The sequence below is a fragment of the Lynx rufus genome, unplaced genomic scaffold, assembly GCF_022079265.1.
Source record: "Lynx rufus isolate CCGP_SWC_20201006 ecotype Redwood Valley unplaced genomic scaffold, mLynRuf1.p SCAF_19, whole genome shotgun sequence".
NCBI lineage: Eukaryota > Metazoa > Chordata > Mammalia > Carnivora > Felidae > Lynx > Lynx rufus.
Window position 1 is genome coordinate 7649542 of NW_025814833.1, and position 19605 is coordinate 7669146.

Genomic DNA, 19605 nt, shown 5'->3' on the forward strand with positions numbered 1-19605 from the left:
CTCAGGGTCCGTGAGTTCAAGGCCCACATCAGGCTCTGTGCTGACAGCTCAGAGCCTGGAGCCTGCTTCAGATTCTGTCTCCCTCTCTCTCTGCCCCTCCCCTGCTTGTGCTCTGTCTGTCTCTCTCTCTCAAAAAAATAAACAAACATTTAAAAAAAGAAAAATTCATAAATTAGACTTCATCAGAATGAAAACAATGTCCTTGAAAAGTTAAGATAGTCATTAAAATATTAAAAGACATGTTATAGACTGGGAGAAAATATTTGCAAATGACATATGTATAAAGGACTTGTATCCAGAATATATAAAGAACTCTTATAACTCAATAATATGAAAACAGAACTCCACTTAAAAATGGGCAAAGGATCTAGACAAACATTTTTCCAAAGAAGATATACAAATGTTCAATAAGCATGTGAAAAAATATTTGATATTATTAGTTCTTAGGGAAATTCAAATGAAAACCACAATGAGATACTACTTCACACCCACTAGGATGACCCTAATAAAAAGGTAGTTGATAACCAGTGTTAACAGGATGAGGAGGAACTGGAATTCTCATCCTACATTGCTGATAGGCATGAAAAATGGTGATGCTACTTTAGAAAACATTTTGGCAGTTTCTTAAAAATTTGAACACGTAACCCAGCAGTAACACTCCCAGGTATTTCCCCAAGATAAATGAGGGCCACATAAAAATCTGAACATGAATGTTCATAGCGGCATTATTCATAATAGCCAAAAGGTGGAAACAACCAAATAGCCATCAACTAAGAATTAGTAAATAAAATGGGATATATTTCCTTTTTAAAAAAAAATGTTTTTAGTGTTTTTATTTATTTTTTTTTGAAAGAGAGAGAGAGACAGCATGAGTCGGGGAGGAGCAGAGAGAGAGGGAGACACAGAATTCGAAGCAGGCTCCAGGCTCTGAGCTGTCAGCACAGAGCCTGATGTGGGGCTCGAACCCACAAACTGTGAGATCATGACCTGAGCCGAAGCCGGACGCTCAACTGACTGAGCCACCCAGGTGCCCCGAGATATATTTCTACAATGGATTATTATTCAGCCATAACAAGGAATGAAGTATTGCTATGCTACAAAATGATCATCCTTGAAACCATGTGAAGAAATAAGCCACAATAAATCACATAATTGTATGATTGCATTTACATTAAATGTCCTGAATGGGCAAATCTGTAGAGATAGAAAGTAGATAAGAGATTGTCTAGGGATGAGATGACTGGGGATTGGAGCATGATGTCTACAGGGTGTAGTACGTGTGTGTGTGTGTGTGTGTGTGTGTGTGGTGATGAAACTGTTCTAAAATTGATTGTGGTGATGGATGCAGAACTCTGTGAATATGCTAAAAGCCATTGGATTGTACACTTAAAATAGGTGAACTGTATGATATGGGAATTATATCTCAGTAAGGGTATTTTAAAATCTGTATTTGGGGGCAATGCTTTTCTTGCCCTTTTGAGGGACTGACAATGAGAAAGATGAAAATAAAGAGTGAAGGTCAAGAGGCCAGTTACTTCAATGGCCGGTAATGGAATAGTCTGCATCCCCAGATCAAACCCCATGTTGGCAATGATCCTTCCCAGCATTGAAAATAGCACCACTGTGGTGGAGACACCTTAATAATGACACTGTCAAACACCTGTCACAATTTTAGCAAGCTGGCTTTTATCTTGTTTTGTTTTATGATTCCTCCACCCTCTACTCCTCATATCATCCGTTGGAGAGAAAAAGAGGTCAAATCAAAATTATAAGCTCAAAAATATTCTTTAGTAATGCCATCACAGAAATTGTAAGATCTTTTATATTCAGATCTTCTGAATAGAAGAACTGTGCAAATACCATAGGGACCATCCTAGAAAACAACATCTCCACCAAGGTGAGTACATTACATTGGAGATTGTGGGAGCACAGAGAGTGGAAGGACATTGAGAAGAGTAGTGGCTTGGTGAAAAATATCTAGGCAGAAACCACACTGTGAGATGAATACTCTGTTATCAGAGAGCTAGAAGTACTCTTGAAGGTCATGTACTTATCTCAAAACCTAAGGCCCGGAGAAGACATATGATTGGCCCCATGTCACACAGTGGAGAATAGAGTGGATACTAGAACTCAGGTCTCTGAATCCCAGTTTAGGGCTCCTTCTATATGCTGAATGTTGGATATTGACAGACTAGTTGGTGTGGGAGACTGGAATACTATGCCAAAGCTTTTGATTGAAATGGCCAAGCCCCACCTCCATCATTGCTCAGAGCCAAGAGCATCTCTTCAACAATACAACTCTAAGAGAATAAATTACTGAAGAAATAACCAATTGCCAACCTATGCTTTGTCCTTTCTTTCCAGATGGACAGTATATTTGATGTTTGGCTACCTCCATCATATGCCTTCTTTTAAAGTACAAAATCTACCTCAGTGTGAGGCATCTTGAAGGCCATTACAAATGGCAGGGTAGTTTGCAAACTGTCTCCTTTCACAGAGCCTGGCTTCCTATCTTTGATCTTTTCCACTTCATGCCCAAGCCAATCCTCTCAAAGCCTGTCTCCAGGAATTGAATCTGTGGAAGATTGGGGAGGGGGATCTTTTGGTAATACAAACATCACCTTTCCAGCCTTGATTTGCTCAAGAGAAGGTCACTGATAAATGACCTCCCTCTTGGGGCATAACTTACGGCCACGTGGCTTTTTCTATTGAGCCAAATGTTGACTGAAAGGGTCATAACACTAGGAGGAAAGAGAGGTTGGCTCTGGGAGAACTGGAGGCCAGGGAATATAAGTAAGACCAGATGTGGCTGGAGGGGGCAGAGATGATGGGGGCGGGGGAGAGAAAACCTGGCTACACAGGCAAAGTAAGAACACATTCACCTTGGGAAATGCACTCAACATTTTCAAGGTTAAATCCACCTTGTCTTCCTGTGTTTCCCGTGATTCCCTTTGTGCCTATAGCACCCAGTTACTTAGTATAGCAAGACGGAACAAGTTTTTTCTGGAATACTTAACAGTCATTCAAACATCCTCTGTGCTCTCATTTTCCTATTTCATCATCTTATGGTTCAAAACATGTCTTAAAACTCCTGTTCTAGCTTCCAAGACTATGGGTCACCTTGGAATCAGCCTAAAACCCTTTCATGTTATTTTTCTGAGACCTAAAATTCTGGTCCAAGTAGTTGGTACTAGAAAGATATAGAGACATAAAATAAATTCACCCAATTGAAAATGGGCCTAACAAAGGTAACACAAATACTAAAGGGCATACTTAGCCCTTAGGCACGTGTCTTGAGGCAGTGATAAATCTTTGACTGCACAGACCCTGCATGTGGACAAAACTGAGACCAGAGAGGCCAATAAGTGCAGCATGAATATGGATGGTGTGAGAACCAGCTGCACCCCTGTTTAAGATGCCAAAAAGCTAGAAGTCTATTATTAAAGCTCTGCATCTCCAATGGAAGCACCATGCTCTATCCTTTACAGAAATGAATGTAAGGCTGGGGGGTGCTGGGTGGCTCAATCGGTTAAGCATTCAACTCTTGATTTCAGCTCAAGTCATGACTCAACGGTTGTGAGATATAGTCCTGCTTTGGGCCCGGTGCTGGACACGGAACCTGCTTAAGATTCTCTCTCTCGCTCTTCCTCTGCCCCTCGTTCCCTCTCTCAGTAAATAAATAAATACATAAATAAATACAATGTTTAAAACAAACGAATTTAAGACTAGGTTACTGAGCTAGTACTACCACCAAGTGAACCAGAAATTTGGGTTCTAGTTTTTACACATCCATGATCTTTAAGCATAAGTGTGTGGCTTGATCATGAAAATTAATATTTGGATAATTTTGTCAACACACTGCAAAAACCACTCCAGCTGCCAAAGAATCAAAAAAAAAAAAAAAAAAACAATCTCATCTGGGAGTTAACTAATATGCATCATCATCTAACCCTTCATATTTTCCCTGACCTCCTAGAAATCCATTATAGCCCATGAGATTAGCAAGGGCCCTGCCGACTCCTCATTTCATTAGCAACTTCTTATTGAGGTGAGGAATAAGTTGGGACCCCTTTGTACTGATGATGGTTAGTTCCTCTGTCTACACAGACCACAAATATGTCAGGGGCAATGAGTCAGGAAATTTGTCTTCTATACTGGAAAAACATAAGCCCTAAAAAGACCAAGGGCTCCAAAAGCCATCCAAAATAAAAACAGAGAGAAAGAGATGACCGCCATGTCCGTAGATTTCTTGTCAATCAGCGTAAGCCAATCAATCAAACTGTACACAGAAGAGCAGAAGCAACAATAAATCTGGAATAATCAACTGGGCTGTTTTAACTGATCATTATTCAAACAAAGGGGGAGAAAACCACGTGATTTTTTTGTCAGTCTGAGATCCAGTTGAAGCAAGACCAAATCCAAGTGATGGCCTTGATTTCATGATTAAAATGTTCCATAACAAATAGCCTTGACCATACGTTGTCCTTTCTGCCTAGTGCCACATTTAGGCAAAGACAGACATGGAATATCCAAGCGCATCCAAACCATTGCAACACATGTGCCTTCAGCCTGCATTGAGGAAGATCATATTCCCAAGCAGTAAGAATACCCACCAGTAATCAAAGTGACTGACAGGTGTTAACATTAGAGCTGTCATCACCAGAATTGGGGAATGGGCTGGGCTCCAAGATTTTGAGTTTGGCTAACTTTCAGTATACTCAGCACCTATTTTGTAATTAGTAGGTTTGTCCCTGCACCCCCAAATTTTGTTATTTAATGTCCTTTCTGTAACCGCACAACAATGTTTGATTTGTGGGTTACCCCATGCATACCAATCTAACCAGTGAGGTTAGGGTAGTTAGTTCCTAATCATTCAGCATCTTCTGTAAACAGCATTTCCTAGTGTGCTCTTCAGAATATATACATGTATATCCCATAAAAAAAAAGTGTTTGTGGTTAAATAAAATTGGGGAAATCGTGGGTCTTAATTAAATTGGTTTCCTTTCTGCAGGACTTCTCAGAACATTTAATGTGCCAATGAGCACCATGAATCTCTAAGAAGGGCTTATAATTTGCAACATTTCACAACATTATTTGACCACAGAACCCTTTTATGAAAAGCTGCTGGGGAGCAGGAGATGGGGACGGTGTTTAGAATATACTTTGGGAAATGTTGCCTTAACTTGCCATGACTTGCCATGACTTCCACGTAAGTAACAAATAGGAGCTCCCCAGGGGGAATACACACTCCTTTGGAAGCCTCCTATCTTTTCTGATAGACCTAAAGACGGTGTTTGGGGCACTGAACGCAGAGGGCTTCTCAGAACATCTCAGAACATCTACCTAGGCCAAGTTAGAATAGCTTTATGTCAGTCTGTTCAATCAACAAACATTTATAGAGATTCCACAATGTATCAGAACTGAGAATTAAAAAAAAAAAAAAGGTTAAGATTGCTTTAACCTTGCACAGAGGTGCAAGAACCTGAAGACAGAGAAGTTTTCAGGGATAATATGATATTTGAAACAGGCCTTAAAAGACAACCCTCAGGGGTCCAAGCAGGCAGAAAGAGACATTTTAAGGAGAAGGAACTGTATTCAGAGGTACTGATGCCTGACAAAGGTTTGTCCTATTCCCTTGAGCACTGCTACTGATGTTTCGGGACACACACTATATCATACACTAACATTTTATCCTGTGTTCCCCAAAGAAATGGGAGCCAATGCTTGAAGGAGTTGGAGAAAGCTTGCTGTTCTGTGTGGCCTGCTGTAAGATGAAAATCCACCCATCACAGGTTTGGAGCCTGCTCGCGTAGGAGGTGGAGGTGTGGCTTTATTTACCACTAAGAGCAACCACAGAATGCCAAGGTGTGGTATAGCTCCATAAAATGCTGAGAATTTGTGCTAAGAATGATGGAGGGAAAGTAGAGGGAAAGGAACTAACATTTGTAGATATATATCTAAATTGTCTAGCAATTGACATACCTGGTTTAATGGCGAATCGTATGCATACATATTTACATCTTGTGTTTTAATTTACAAAGTGCTTTCGTATCCATTATTTCTTTTGATCTTCAGGTGAATTCTGTGAGCATGGGTAGGGCAGGTGTCATCAGCCCCCTTGTATAGAGAAGTGGGAGGCTTCGGAAAGTTAAGTGATTAGCCCAAGGGTCACATAGTGAGTTGCAATATTACAATAAAAACCAGGTCTTCTGAATCTCAGTCTTAAGTCCTTGATTTGTATTTGTCACACGTTACTCCAAGAGGCTGAAGGTATAGAGATGTGGACTTATGCCCGATATAAGGAAAATCTTTCTAAAAATCACAGGTTTTCAACAGTGGGATAGGCTGTCTTATGAAATTGAAATGGTTGCAGAGTATATCCTTGCCATAGGTGGGAGATTAAATGTCATGGCTTCTAAGGTCACTGTCAACGCTAAGATCCAATGATCCTAAAACCCCTGGCTTCTATTTCCCCAAGATGAGGTGTCCAATGATTCCGCCTGCTCCTGGGAAGCTCCTGTTTATTATGTACTTGGTCCTCAGGAAAGAGATCCTCTTTAAGAGATGCTTGGAGTTGGGATTTTTCCCATGGCAGGTAAATTCGTTGCTTTGGTACAACAAACCCAAATCACATTCAACCAATGCGTCCAGGCATCACTCAGATCACAGAATGAGGAACATGTAAAAGTCACAAATTTAGAAACATTCCCAAATATGTGAGTTTGAGTTTTACCAGAGATTTAAACTCTTGCAGCATTCAGTATATGTCAGAAATCATGGGAGGAGACACAGTTCTGCATTTGAACACTCATCAGTCATTCTGATGGAGAGTGAATCTGCTTCTTCAGAATCTATATAATTGCGTACACACCAAAGGTATTTTAAGAAGGTAGAGAGTACGGACCAATAATAATCCGCAGTTGTCTTCTCTCGTGGGGGACCAGGATTCTCTTTAGAGCTAACAGAACCAGCCACTGTTCCAATTCTCTTGGAACATATTTTGTCATACATTTACAGCTCCCTATGCTCAAGAGAATGGTGCATCTGTCTGATGGAGACGCCTGGCTGCATTCTTTCCCAGATATTAATATAGGTGGCACTTTAGTAGCATAACCAATGACATGAAGAACCTGATTTGGAGAGGAACAGATGGCAGCATCTTTCTTGGGCTAATTTTAGGATCCTGAAATAGTCCCTTTCTCACACAAAACCATCAGTGGAACCAAATTAAGACAGCCATGTCACACGGAAAAGGGAGAAAGGAAAAATGTGGTCTAGTGTGAGGCAAAGACAAGGAACCAGAGACTTCAGTGCTTCCCCTGTAACCGAGTCCTTTCACAGAACATGAGGGCTACTTCAACCTCTTTTCACCACAATGGATGCTGAATACCAACCTAAGGCCATCTAAGAAGAAATGAGCCGGCAAATCTCATTTCTAGGCATACGCGTTGAGTGATCAAGGTTGCATCACGTGATAGCCACATTCAGATTTATAAGAACGTGTAGGATCTAGGTTCTAGGCCCTTTACTCAGCAGATAAGAAAGCTGAGGCTAAGTGACCATCCTACTTGATGAGACAGAAGCAGATTGAATTTCAAAGCCTCAGATTTCTAGTCCAATGTTTTGTCTCCTGAAAAGACCTTTCTTCCAAATGATACCCGAAATATCAGGTAGGGCTGATGGGAGGCGGAGGAAGAGACCCCAACCAGAAATGATGCCTGAGGTGCAGGATGGTCATCCAGGCATTTAGAACAACTGAGAAGAAGAGTACTTTAAAAAAAAAAAAAAAGTACCTACCTGTTTTCCATCCAGAGTGTAGAGTTTTTTGACAACCCCGGTCTCCAGCTTGATGGCTTCGGTGATGTCAGTGAGGACTTGCTCAAAAGAGTGGGCTGTCTTCTTGTTCAGAAGCACACGCACAGCCTTCCGAGGCTTCACCCCGCTGCGAATGATGGTCACCAGTTTGGGGCGCACAAAGTCCTTGTTCTCTCTGGCCTGGGCACTGTTGCTGCTAGCCAGGGATTGGGGGGCTTTCATATTGGCGGATGTCTTCACATTGACAGACCAGTTGGGATTGACATTCTTGGTGTACTCCACCTTTTTAAAGAAGTTGTCTGAGGAGCAAACATAGCTTTCCCCTAAGGGAAGAAATAAGTGGTGATTAGTTCAACAGCCGATATGTGGACCATTCTAACCAAACTAATGCACATTGACCTTGGAGTAGGGCTTTTGGAGATACGGTGATAATAGCCAACTGTAGGCACAATTTCTTACTGGGCTGTCTCTCTAAAACTTGGATCATTCAAATTCAAGAGCTGAAAAATCCTGTAAAGCTAAGGGTTTTAAGGACAATGAACCCATACATCTAAGTATAATCTAACAAGCAGGGTTCTCTCGCTTGATACGGTTCTATTGCAATTGAAATGTTTATGTTCATTTCTAGTATGTTTGTTTCCATCCAGAGTGTAGAGTTTGATGCGATTTTATTGCAATTGAAATGTTTATATTAATTTCTAGGATGTTTGTTGATATTCAGGGGCATTACTGGAGTGTTTTTAACATGTTTTTATTTCTTAATGTTCCTGTCCTATTTCTGGACTCATAGCCACATTCCATGGTTATATTGTAAACCAGGGAGAACTTTCAAAATTAATAGTTTATCCCAAGTTAAAGTGACCCAAGTATCCTTGTACATTGGGCATATAGTACATACCTGCCAAGAAGCCAGATTGTCCTTTGCACAGAGTATGTGGCTAAGCAGTGGAATATTGAAATGTGAAATGTATGTGTGTGGTGAATATATATATATATATATATACATATATATATATATATATATACATATACAATTGTGTCCTCTACTGCTCACCTCCACATCAAAGTGGAGAAACTGCCTGAATAACAACATGCGCGTGCTCGCGCGTGCACACACACACACACACCCCGTTGCTTATGTTTGCAAATCTAGCTGTTGCTTGAGAAATACTTTCCCCTGTTTCTACCACCCACCCCTCATCTTTGCATCTTCCCCAATGCTACACACTAGATCTGTGTGTTCAAGGCTCTCTTCACCAGGACTCACCCTTGGCTGCCACAAGTAAGGAGGTGGAGATGTAAGAATATGTTATACAGCTAGATTTATGGATTGGAGGAATCTAGTGTACTTTTCACATTTATCTTGGGCTACAGGAAATGACTAATACAGCGGAAGGAACACCGGGGCCAGAGGCAAGGCAGTGGCGGGGAGTAGACACCTGGGACTAGAAGCTGGAGAAAAGAGGAAGAGAGGTAGGCTCAGCCTGGAGGAGAGAGTATTGGAAAAGGTTGAAATTGTTGAGTAAAACACATTAGCCTGAAGGTATATAGAAGTTCATCCAGAGGTCAAGCTGCAGAAAACTAGTGTGAGTTAATCAGGCTCAACTCATCAGTAACAATTCTAAATAAATAAGTTGGTCAACCCTAGCCAGTGCAAAGAAAGCATTACACACAATTACGGACTGATGGCTCTTCTTCCTTTGGTCTCAGCGGGAGAACCATGCAGGGACATTCAGAAACACCGGGCTGATAATTCCCTCCTTTTGCAAATATTGATTGCTTTGCTGCAGCGCCAAATCCTTTAAGTCATGTTAATTAATAAATTTTTCAGTTAGTGCTGAGAGAAGATTCAGTCAGATTCTCTAGGGCACCTTTGAGGACATTTATGTGTGTTTGTGAAGGGGAAGGGTGAGTGGCTTCCAACACTGCTCTGAGTCCAAGAGGCCATTGGTGTTCTGTCTTGTCAGGGGGCCAGGGGGAGGTTTGTAGGTGAACATAGGCGTCCTCTCCCACGTGGTGCACATACGCACACCCAGGATGGCGTAGTCAAAGAACTCAGTCGAAAGAAACCCTAAACTCTCTCGCTCCCTTGCTGGCAAATCCAACCTAACCCAAGGGATTAGAGGCTAGGGTCTTTAATTTGTGACTTTAAGGGGTGAAAGAGCCCACTCAATTCCCCCATCTACTCACAGCCAATATCCCCCCACACCCTTCGAGATGGCCCGTTGCCTTAGCACTCCACCAGATTCACGGGTACCTTCCAAGAGGTTAGTGCCTTTAAGTCAGATGTTTTCCATAACTTGTCAAGTACTTTAAAACTCTGACAACTGGTGGTGTAGAAATGTGTGAGGCTATATATTTATGATTTCACTCATCTACAGTCTCCTCTGGAGAGTCAGCTGTGTAGCCCTATTAGGACTCTGGACTTATTTTGCTCCCATGTCTTAAACCTCTTAAGCCTCTGAACTATGAGTATGATTAACCACCCCCAGATGAAAATGAACATGATGGCAGACAGCTACAGTATCATATGGCACCAAGAACTTTCCAGAGGGCCCAGCTCTCAGCCAAATCTATGTTGAGCACCTTCCAACAGTACATTTTAGTCTCTCCACTCTCTCCTTTTGGCCTCAACATGGAGTAATGGAAAAAGAGCAGCTGATGTGATGTCAGTCAGAATAGGGTCTCCAACACTTCCTAGCTGTGTGCCCTTGAGCAAGTTACCTAACCTCCCCCAGCTTCAGTAAGTTGTCTGCAAAGTGGGAATGATAATAACAATACCTACCTCGTAAGGTTGTGGTGAGGCACAAATGAGATGATGGATAGAAACTGCTGAGCCCAGAGCCTAGTGCATGGGAAACACTTGAGAAACTCTAGCTATGGTTATCATCTAAGGCCCTCATCTGAAAGAATAGAGAGAGAACAAGAAAGAAAGAGGAAAGAAGCAAGGAGGAAGAAAGAGCTGAGGGGAAGGAGATGAAAAGAGGAGGAGTAAAAGCCCAAGGAAAGAAAAAAGAAAGAAGCAGCAGCAGCCATCTTGGAACTGAGCTATAATAATGTATATAACATGACCACTACCCAGGTCTCATGCCTCGAACATAACAATTTCCTACTGGATAAGAGGAGGTATCCAGTTGCTGAAAAAGTCACATGTAGGACTCCATGGTTAACACCCAGCGAAGCCACGTGGTGCTTCAGCATGATGATGCATGCTGAGGGCAGGATCCTTTTAAGACTTTATACTTTTTAGTGCAGTTCTAGGTTCACAGCAAAATTGAGGTACTGAGATTTCTCCCACAACTCTTGTCCCCACACATGCATAGCCTCGCCTGTAATCAAACATCCCTGACCAGAGGGCAGGATATTTACAGTGGTCAAGGGCAGCAACTTGGGAAGTCAGACCCTGAATCCCAGTCCCAATCAGGCCTTTGGGAGCTGTGTGACCTCAGCAAATCATTTAATCTCAAAGTCTCAGCTTTTCCATCCATAAATTGAAGGTATTACACTAGGTGACATCTCAGTTCCTTCCAGACCTAAAGATCCACGAGAAGGAATTTTCTTCTCTTTTCCATCCCCAAAAGGCTGGAGGAGGTAACGTTATGAGGGTCATTAAACTTTAAAGAAATAGGCACCCACTACCGAGGACTCTCCACTTGTACCACTGGAAAGACATCAAACGTGCTGCTGCATCTCTAGACCAAGGCTTCCTTGTTCTCATTTTGCAAACATCGGCAACGTCTGCTGCCAGAGCTGGGTGCTTCCTGCCCGTCCAGCTGCCTGGCACTTGGAGCTGGATGAGGTGTATTGCACCTTTACACAGCTGGGTTCCAATCCTGCCACAGCTTGCAGGGGCCATTTCCCACCCATTGGGAGCCTAGAAAGAAAACCAGAGCCAGGCAAGGTGACAATTTGCTGGAACTGACGATCTGCTTCAGGGGGAAAGAGGGTAAGGAAATGAAGTCATGGAAGCACAGCTGAAAGGGCAGGAAGGGAACAGGATATGGGCTCAAGATGATCTAATGTCGGGGCGCCCGGGTGGCTCAGCCGGTTAAGCGTCCGACTTCCGCTCAGGTCATGATCTTGTGGTTTCTGAGTTCAAGCTCCGCATCGGGTTCTGTGCTAACAGCACAGAGCCTGGAGCCTGCTTCGGATTCTGTGTCTTCCTCTCTCTCTGCCCCTCCCCTTCTCTCTCTCTCTCTCTCTCAAAAATAATAAACATTAAAAAACATTTTTTTAAAGATGATCTATGTCCACCTCCCTTCATTTTCAGGGTGGCTCCATTTTCAAAAACATGAAATACACTCATATTTTCTCAGTGTGAAAACACTTCTGCCTGGGCTTTCTCCTCTTTTCCAGAACTTCCTCATTCAAGAAGGAAAATATTAAATGATACTGCATTGTATTATCCTATCTATTAATGATGTACCTGTCTCCTAGGTGTCTTTAAATCCTTCTCTTTGGCAATGTGCTTGCTTTAGGAGCTAGAGGATAAGTTAGTGAGAAGGTGGTTCCATCTCATCTCTTCTCATCTCATCTCAAATGAGTTATGGCAAAGGGTCTGGATCATAACTGATGTCACTATTCAACTCAGATTTTCCAGCAAGACGGTCCCAATTGTCAATATTCTGTCCCATGCTCCACGTAATAACGCTCAAAATAATACCCCGAAGATTGATCTGGGTACTCACAAAGAAGTGAGGAAGGAACTGGGCAGGAAGGGAAGGGGAATGATTTTGCAATGAAAGACTAAGCAACACAAAAGGAAGAGTCACATTCATTGACCCACTGGGAATATGACTAACACATAATACGATCACAGCCTACATGGCTTCACTAAGACTCCTTGTGTACCCAAAGAGCTGTGGAAAAGCTGAGATAAATAACCTGATTTGGGTCCAAAATGTCACCCTTGCGACTTTCAGCATCTAGCAGCAAACAGTAGACTAGAGGCATTAGACAAGGAGTGTAACAGGCCAGAGTGATTATTAACCAATACCAATTGTTTTTTATTTCATTTTATTTTTTTCTAAATATTTAACAAAGTGGCCATTTGGAAACCATATGTTCCATGCTCCATTATTCCTTTAAGGTCTACAAAGGAAAAAAACAAAACAAAATAAAACCAAGGACTTCTTCACTCCTAGGAACTCCCATCACTGTAGTTAGCTGAAAGGGACCATCAGGATCACCTAATCCAGTATTTCTCAAGTTTAAAAGATCACCTGGGGAGATTTGTTAAAAACATAGATTCTGCAGCCCTAGCCCTGGGGATTCTGATTCAACAGATCTGGGGTATGACCCAGGAATTGATATTTTCCTGAATCTCTGAAAGAATCTGAAAGGCAGCCAGGTTTGGGAGCCACTGGCCATCCCACGGGCTCTGGAATCCCACTGACCCCCTCAGTAGTGTCATCATTATTGCTTTATTTTTTTACATCATTAACAATAATACCTTGTAGCTATAGCTTTACCTTGTTGATGCGTTTCCATAGCTATTATCTAATTACATCCTCACAACCACCCTGATAGGTAAAGAAGGCAGGTGTTACTAGTCTCACACAAATGTTACAATAGATACACAAGATGTGGTTCATACATACAATGGAGTATTATTCCTCAATAAGAGGGACCAAAGTGTTGATACATGGTATAACATGAATAAACCTTAAAAACACTTTTCTAAGGGAAATAAGCCAGTCACAAAAGACCACATGGTATATGATTCAGTTTATATAATAAGCAAATCTGTGGAGACATAGAGTAGGTAAGTTGTTGCCTAGGACTGGAGACAGTGAGGGAAATGGACAATGACAGCTAATTGGTACAGGGTTTCCGTTCGGGGTGACAAGAGTTATCTAAAATTAGATTATGATGATGGCTGCCTCACTTGGTAAATTTTCTAAAAATCATTGAATTGTAGGGGCGCCTGGGTGGCTCAGTTGGTTGAGCGTCTGACTCTTGATTGATCTCACGGGTCGTGGGTTCAAGCCCTGCATTGGGCTCTGGAATGACAGTGTGGAGCCTGCTTGGGATTCTCTCTCTCCCTCTCTCTCTATCTCTCTTTCTGTCTCTCAAAAATAAATAAATAAACTTAAAAAATATTTTTTAAAAATCTTAAAATTAAAAAGAAAATCATTGAATTGTACACCTAAATGGGTGATTTTTACATTGTGTAAATTATACCTTAAAATGGCAGTTTTCTTCAAAAATGCTGTTTTACAAAGGAGAACATTATTTACCGTGACGATAAGTTATGTAGCTAACCAGCTATAAACTAGGACAACCCAACAGTCATAGCTACCCTTTATTCCTGTATACCAGGAGTAATAGTAAACACTTCATACCCATTTTCTTATTTAATCCTCAAAGCAGCTATTCCCACTTTACAGATGAAAAACTGAGGCTCAGGGAGTCTACATGGTTTCCCCAAGGTCACACCAGCTAGCAGGTGGCAGATCTTGGATTGGAAACAAATCTGATTCCAAAGACTCCTTTTCCTGCAATAACCTTCTGCCTCTAAGACTAGAACCTGCTGCCTCTGATTCTTCATCAGGGATCTTTCCAAACTTTTTCAGCGTGAGGTCTCTTGGGGAACAGTGTGCATGAATATTCTTAATCTTTCATTCAACCTCTTCCAATGGTGAACAAAGTGAGGGGCTTCTGCCCTCCATTCCCAGAAGAGTAGTTCCAAAGGGCAAAACAGGAGAGAAAAAAACCTTCTTCTTCTTTATCTTCCTCATCCCCAGTGCCCTTTCCCATCTGGCTCTGCAGCAGTGGGAAAGCTGGCCACATTTCTCAATATTATCTTAGAGATACCCCAGAATTTTCTTGACTGAATGAGCAGTACTAAGGACTGGGAGGTCACTGCAGCTTGTGGATGCAGATGATACATGAATAAATGCGAGTGAGCCTTCTTTACATTCTATATAGCCCAGGAAGCACTACCAATGCACCCAGGGGAAGAGTCCAATCTAGCAGGACTCAAAAGGGTCAGGAGAAAGGGTGCAGTCTTCAAAATTACATTTATTATCTATATTGAGCTGAGATTATCACAAAACATACACATACACACACACACACACACACACACACACATCTAGGGAAAAAAATCAATATCAAGGGCTTGTTCTTGAGCAAGATATGTTAAAAAAATGGATCTGGGGAGGGGGGAAATCTGTGCATGACACTTCTCTTAGATCAGACACAAGAACATTCTAATTCTTACTCGAAACACAATGTCCCTTGGTTCAGAATTCTGCCTTAGCATCTGTCATGGCCTTTAACAAATCACAACTAGTGGCAATGAGGACATACTGGGTGATTCAAGGTGCTTTGTTTGTGAAAATTATGACAGAGGCACCCCTCAGATTCGACTGACACATGGGTTTTACAGTGACAAAAGATGAACACCCTATCAATTACTCTGTTGGACAGCTCCCTCAACCTCGGGCCAAGTCCTTCTAGTTTGCCCTGTCTCTCCTTTAAGATACGTGCTAGGATAGTCAATCCTTGCGTGTTCAGAAAAAGTCTCAGATTAACCTCTGCCTGGTCATCTGGCACACGATCAAATAATCTGAGCCTTCTTAGCATTGTTTTTCAAGGTCAGTTATGTGGAAAAACCTCAGACTTGAACCATGAGACCCAGAGCCAGTAGCCGTATGGACACTGTCTCTTATCAGCAACTGGCCCCAAATCACTTGACCTGGCCTGAGAAACAGCAGCGACTTGTGAGAACATGGTCTTGTGCAAGGGAAGCCCTCATGCTCCTTTGTCTAAGAACACAAGAAAGCTAGAAGCAGTGAAGCAGAGGCGGGGCACTCCCACACCAAGTCATTTAATGCGCTGTTTCTCATTCCCTGTTGGCTGCTTCATAATCTGGCTTCCCTAGAGATCTGCCTGCTCTAAACTCACCTTTCCTCAGGGAATGGAAGGGGTGAGGAGGTGGGGCTAGAGGGGTGGAGGAAAGGGTTTGGGGAGGGCCATTTGCATGATCACCGTCCCTCGAAGCTGTCCTTTAAAGCACCGTGTCAAGTTAAACGGATTCCATGTTATAGCGATTTAAAAGTGGGGATAGGGAGGCATCCACCATATAATTGACTTGATAACGTACAGTATTAAGCACGTGTCCCAAGATCAATCTTCTACATAACCACAGAGAAAGGCGTCGTGGATGAGCAAGGTTTTGGCAAGAGCTGAGATGTCCCTGCTTTTTGAGAGGGTACCAGGTTTTTTGGGTTTTCAGCAACATAGTCATAAAATCCGACTGTAGAACGAAACTCTAGAGAGGATTTAAAGGGACTTAGGTACAGTGAGTCAGTTCCTATTCTAATAGGAATAGTCTTTATTAAAATACCAGACATACCTACAGCTTTCTTTGGTATTTCTCTCAATGACCTCAGCTTTAGGGACACACCCTGAAGTGGGCTTTTTAGAAGCAACAGCTGAGCAGTGACCACTTACCTAAAAGGATAATCCTTTATGAATATGTCCAGGAAGTCCTGCTTTTAGGACGCCTACTTCCATGCGCAGCAATTCACAGTCTCTCAGCAGCTCAAAGGATATTTGGATACCTTTCTGTTAACCCAACCAAAGTTCCTTCTTCATTTTACAGCCCTAAGGAGTTCGTGGTCTGCCTCAATAATGGTACTTAGAATTGACTATGAACAAGATCCAGAGTAAATGACACAATTCAGATTTTCCTTTGTACCCTGACAGATGAGCACAATGCATTATCACCGCCATCCACGCTCCAACGCCAGCAGAGACTAAAGGCCATGAAGAGCAATGGCTAATGGTCTGTCGATGCCTATGGGATCAGAGAGTCTCGGCATCGACCTGGTGCTCTGACAAACATAATTCCTAATTTTTTTTCCCATGAACTCCAAGAAATGTAACCATAGCCAACGATGCCACCTCCCACCAAGAGCCACCACCCTTGAAATTACCTTCCTCCAGTTCATCCATGCTTCCGATTTTCCTGGATCCATCAATGGTGTAAATGTAACGCACTCCCTGAGGCAGGTTGATGTTGTCAGACAGAGATCGAGTCAGGTCAGCCAGCAAGGCGTCAAAGCTGCGAAAACGGTCAGAGGACACAGCGTACACAATCCCCTTGAAGTAGCGGTCCCCATTGCGGTAGAAACGTACCTTCTTGGCTTTCTTCTCGTTGCTCAGTGCCTGCAAGGTTCTGGTTCGGTAGAAGCTACAATGGGCGCTGTGAGTGGGGCTGGGCAGCCCATTCATCCGTGAGCCTCGCATGTTCCTGGATGTCTTGTCTCTTTCGTCAAAATGTCCAAAATCAAGTTCCATATTTTGGTGGAACCTCAGAGACCTGAGTGTTGGACAAAGGGGGTGAGGGGAGGCAAAGAAAGAGGGGCAGGGAGGGGGAAAAAAGAAAAGAAAAGAATTCAAATATTAGCCAGATCCAGTTCTGCAATCTGCTGCTTGTGAAAAGAACTGCTCGAAAAAAGCCTGTGACCCATCTGCTGCTTGCCCCTGACCTGCAGGAATATTGATCTTAATAGAGAAGAAGGAGGGGCTGAGGGGGTGCTGGCGACGGTGGGGGGTTGGGGTGGGAGATGGGGAAGGAGGCACTTTGGGCACTGTTCCAAAACAGAGGAGAGGGAGGGATTTGGAAATCGCTTAAAATCCTGGGACTTATTGACAGTGGCTCCTATCAAATTGTAACTTCGGGCTAAATACATTAAAACTGGCATCTGTTTCCTCACACATGCCCACATGACTAACAGTTGTAAATGAATCCATAGCCTGACAAGATCCCCTTAAAGAGAATAGAAGGCGCTAGCTGAGGTTAGCATCTCCAGTTTGGGAAGCAATCTTTGTGCCTCCGTCAAATGACTACAACGGGGAATGTTTTAATTTTATTCCCAACCCTCTTTCCTACCCTAATGTGTGCATCCCCTCCCCCCAGAATAAACCAGGATTCTCCTTTAAAGGGACAGCCTCCAGGGAGTAGCTACTGTCTTTGTGCTATTCATCAAACCCTTTCCCCACCAAGCTGGTGCAGCTATCCGACATTCATAAGAAATAAGCTGAAAAAAAAGGATTAGAAAAATCAGTTATTTAACAAGTTATCAGCTCTGCTTCCCCCCGCCCCCTCTGGCACCATTTGGTCACAAAATCCTTTTCTTTCTTTCGTTTTTTTTGTTTTGTTTTGTTTCTTAATATGTGCACGATCCCTCCCCAACGATGCAGCCCCACCTCTTAATGGAATAATTTAATTGTTGAAAGATTCCCAAATGAGTCCCTGAAAAGCATATGGGACCTTCAGAAACCAGCACACCTTTCATTGTTCTGTATTTCTACCCTGACTGAAGGGGCATTTTGCCCTCACAGCGGGCATTTCACCCCAAACTTGTCTATTGCCCAGGTGCATTAGCTGAGGCAAAAGATGGTCATCTGTCATATTTATTTTTTCCCTTTCTGCTGAACCAGAGAGAGAGAGAAAGAAAGAAAGAAAGAGAAAGAAATGAGGAAAGGAAAGGAAAAGGAAGAAAGAAAGAAAGAAAGAAAGAAAGAAAGAAAGAAAGAAAAAAGAAAGAAAGAGAAAGAAAGAAATGAGGAAAGGAAAAGGAAGAAAGAAAGAAAGAAAGAAGAAAAGGAAAGGAAGGGAAAAGAAACGAAAGAGAAAAAAGAAGAAAGAAAAAAGAGAGAAAGAAAGAAAGAAAGAAAGAAAAAGAAAGAAAGAAAGAAAGAAATGAAATCATGAAACCAAACACAACAGAAGCCTCAAGCGCTAGCAAAGGTAGTGACCATAGCCTATGAACCAAACTATTAACATGCATCTCACAGATGGGGATAAAAGGACTCACAAAGCAAGCAGGGCTCAGCTGCTACACACTGCCACATCGAAAAATTTGCAAGGGACCAGGAGGACAGGAGATAAAGGAGGACGGGTGTCTAGTAGGTTTGCCAGGCTCGGTCCCCCTTTTCTTCCAATGTCACCATGACCTGTGCTGAGCTCAGCATTGTCTCTGTCAGACAACCTGCAGTGGTAAGAGACCCCACCTCCTCAATACAAGTAGCAAGCATTTCCCCAGGCATGCGAGTAACACTTGGCTTTGCTTTAGGATCAGGGGTGGTATTACTCTAAACTATTATTCATCACAGTGAAAACAAAGGAACATCAAACTCACTTTTCCAAAGGAAAATCCCAGGTAGAGGCTTAGGAAAAAATCCGATAGGATAAGGCAAAATAAAAAAAAAAAAAATTCAGAGAAGGAGAAGGAGAGAAAGAGAGCTAGAGCAAGCGCTTTGCCTTGTGCTTTTCCCGTTTGACATCTGTTACATTCTGCCTGAAAATCACTGGAAAGCCCCACTCACCGGTTTTCTGCTGGTTGGGTGGAGATGCTGAGAGAAAGAAAACCAATCTCTCTATGCCTTTGTTGTCTGAGCTCCAAGCAAGAAATTCCTGCCAGGGTGGATAGATGCCTTCTAGGTCCTAGTGCCTTGTCCAGCTTCTCCCCTATAACTCAGGCTTAGTGAATCCCCCCCAACTCCTATGATTAATTACATGCTTTTTTTTTTTTCAATTCACAGGCTGCATTAACAGCTCGAAAGGTTTCATTTATAACCAACAGGAAATTGCAGGGTAGCAAAAAGATCGCACAGGCAAATGCAGAATGTTCTAATGAGCAATGTGCTAGCCCTCCCCACCCCCCCACCCCCTGCTTTTTTTTTAAAAAAGGAACTGGCGATTTCACTTGGCCAAAACCTTAGCCTATTCTGCCTGGGGACCAGGCTCAGAGAGTCAAACCAGGCTTCTTAGAA

General features: G+C 42.5%; 1 protein-coding gene across 1 annotated transcript in view; it reads right to left on the reverse strand.

The window, feature by feature from the left end:
• The window catches only part of DCX (doublecortin), a 106393-nt gene extending 88724 nt beyond the window's left edge, over positions 1 to 17669 (reverse strand). Inside the window, exons 1-3 of the mRNA XM_047082158.1 lie at positions 17477 to 17669; positions 16761 to 17146; positions 7798 to 8138 (exon numbers count right to left, since the gene is read on the reverse strand). Coding sequence (XP_046938114.1) covers positions 7798 to 8138; positions 16761 to 17146; positions 17477 to 17580 — 831 coding nt within the window. The 5' untranslated portion in view covers positions 17581 to 17669. The remainder of the gene's footprint in view (positions 1 to 7797; positions 8139 to 16760; positions 17147 to 17476) is intronic.
• Positions 17670 to 19605: the final 1936 nt, after the last annotated feature.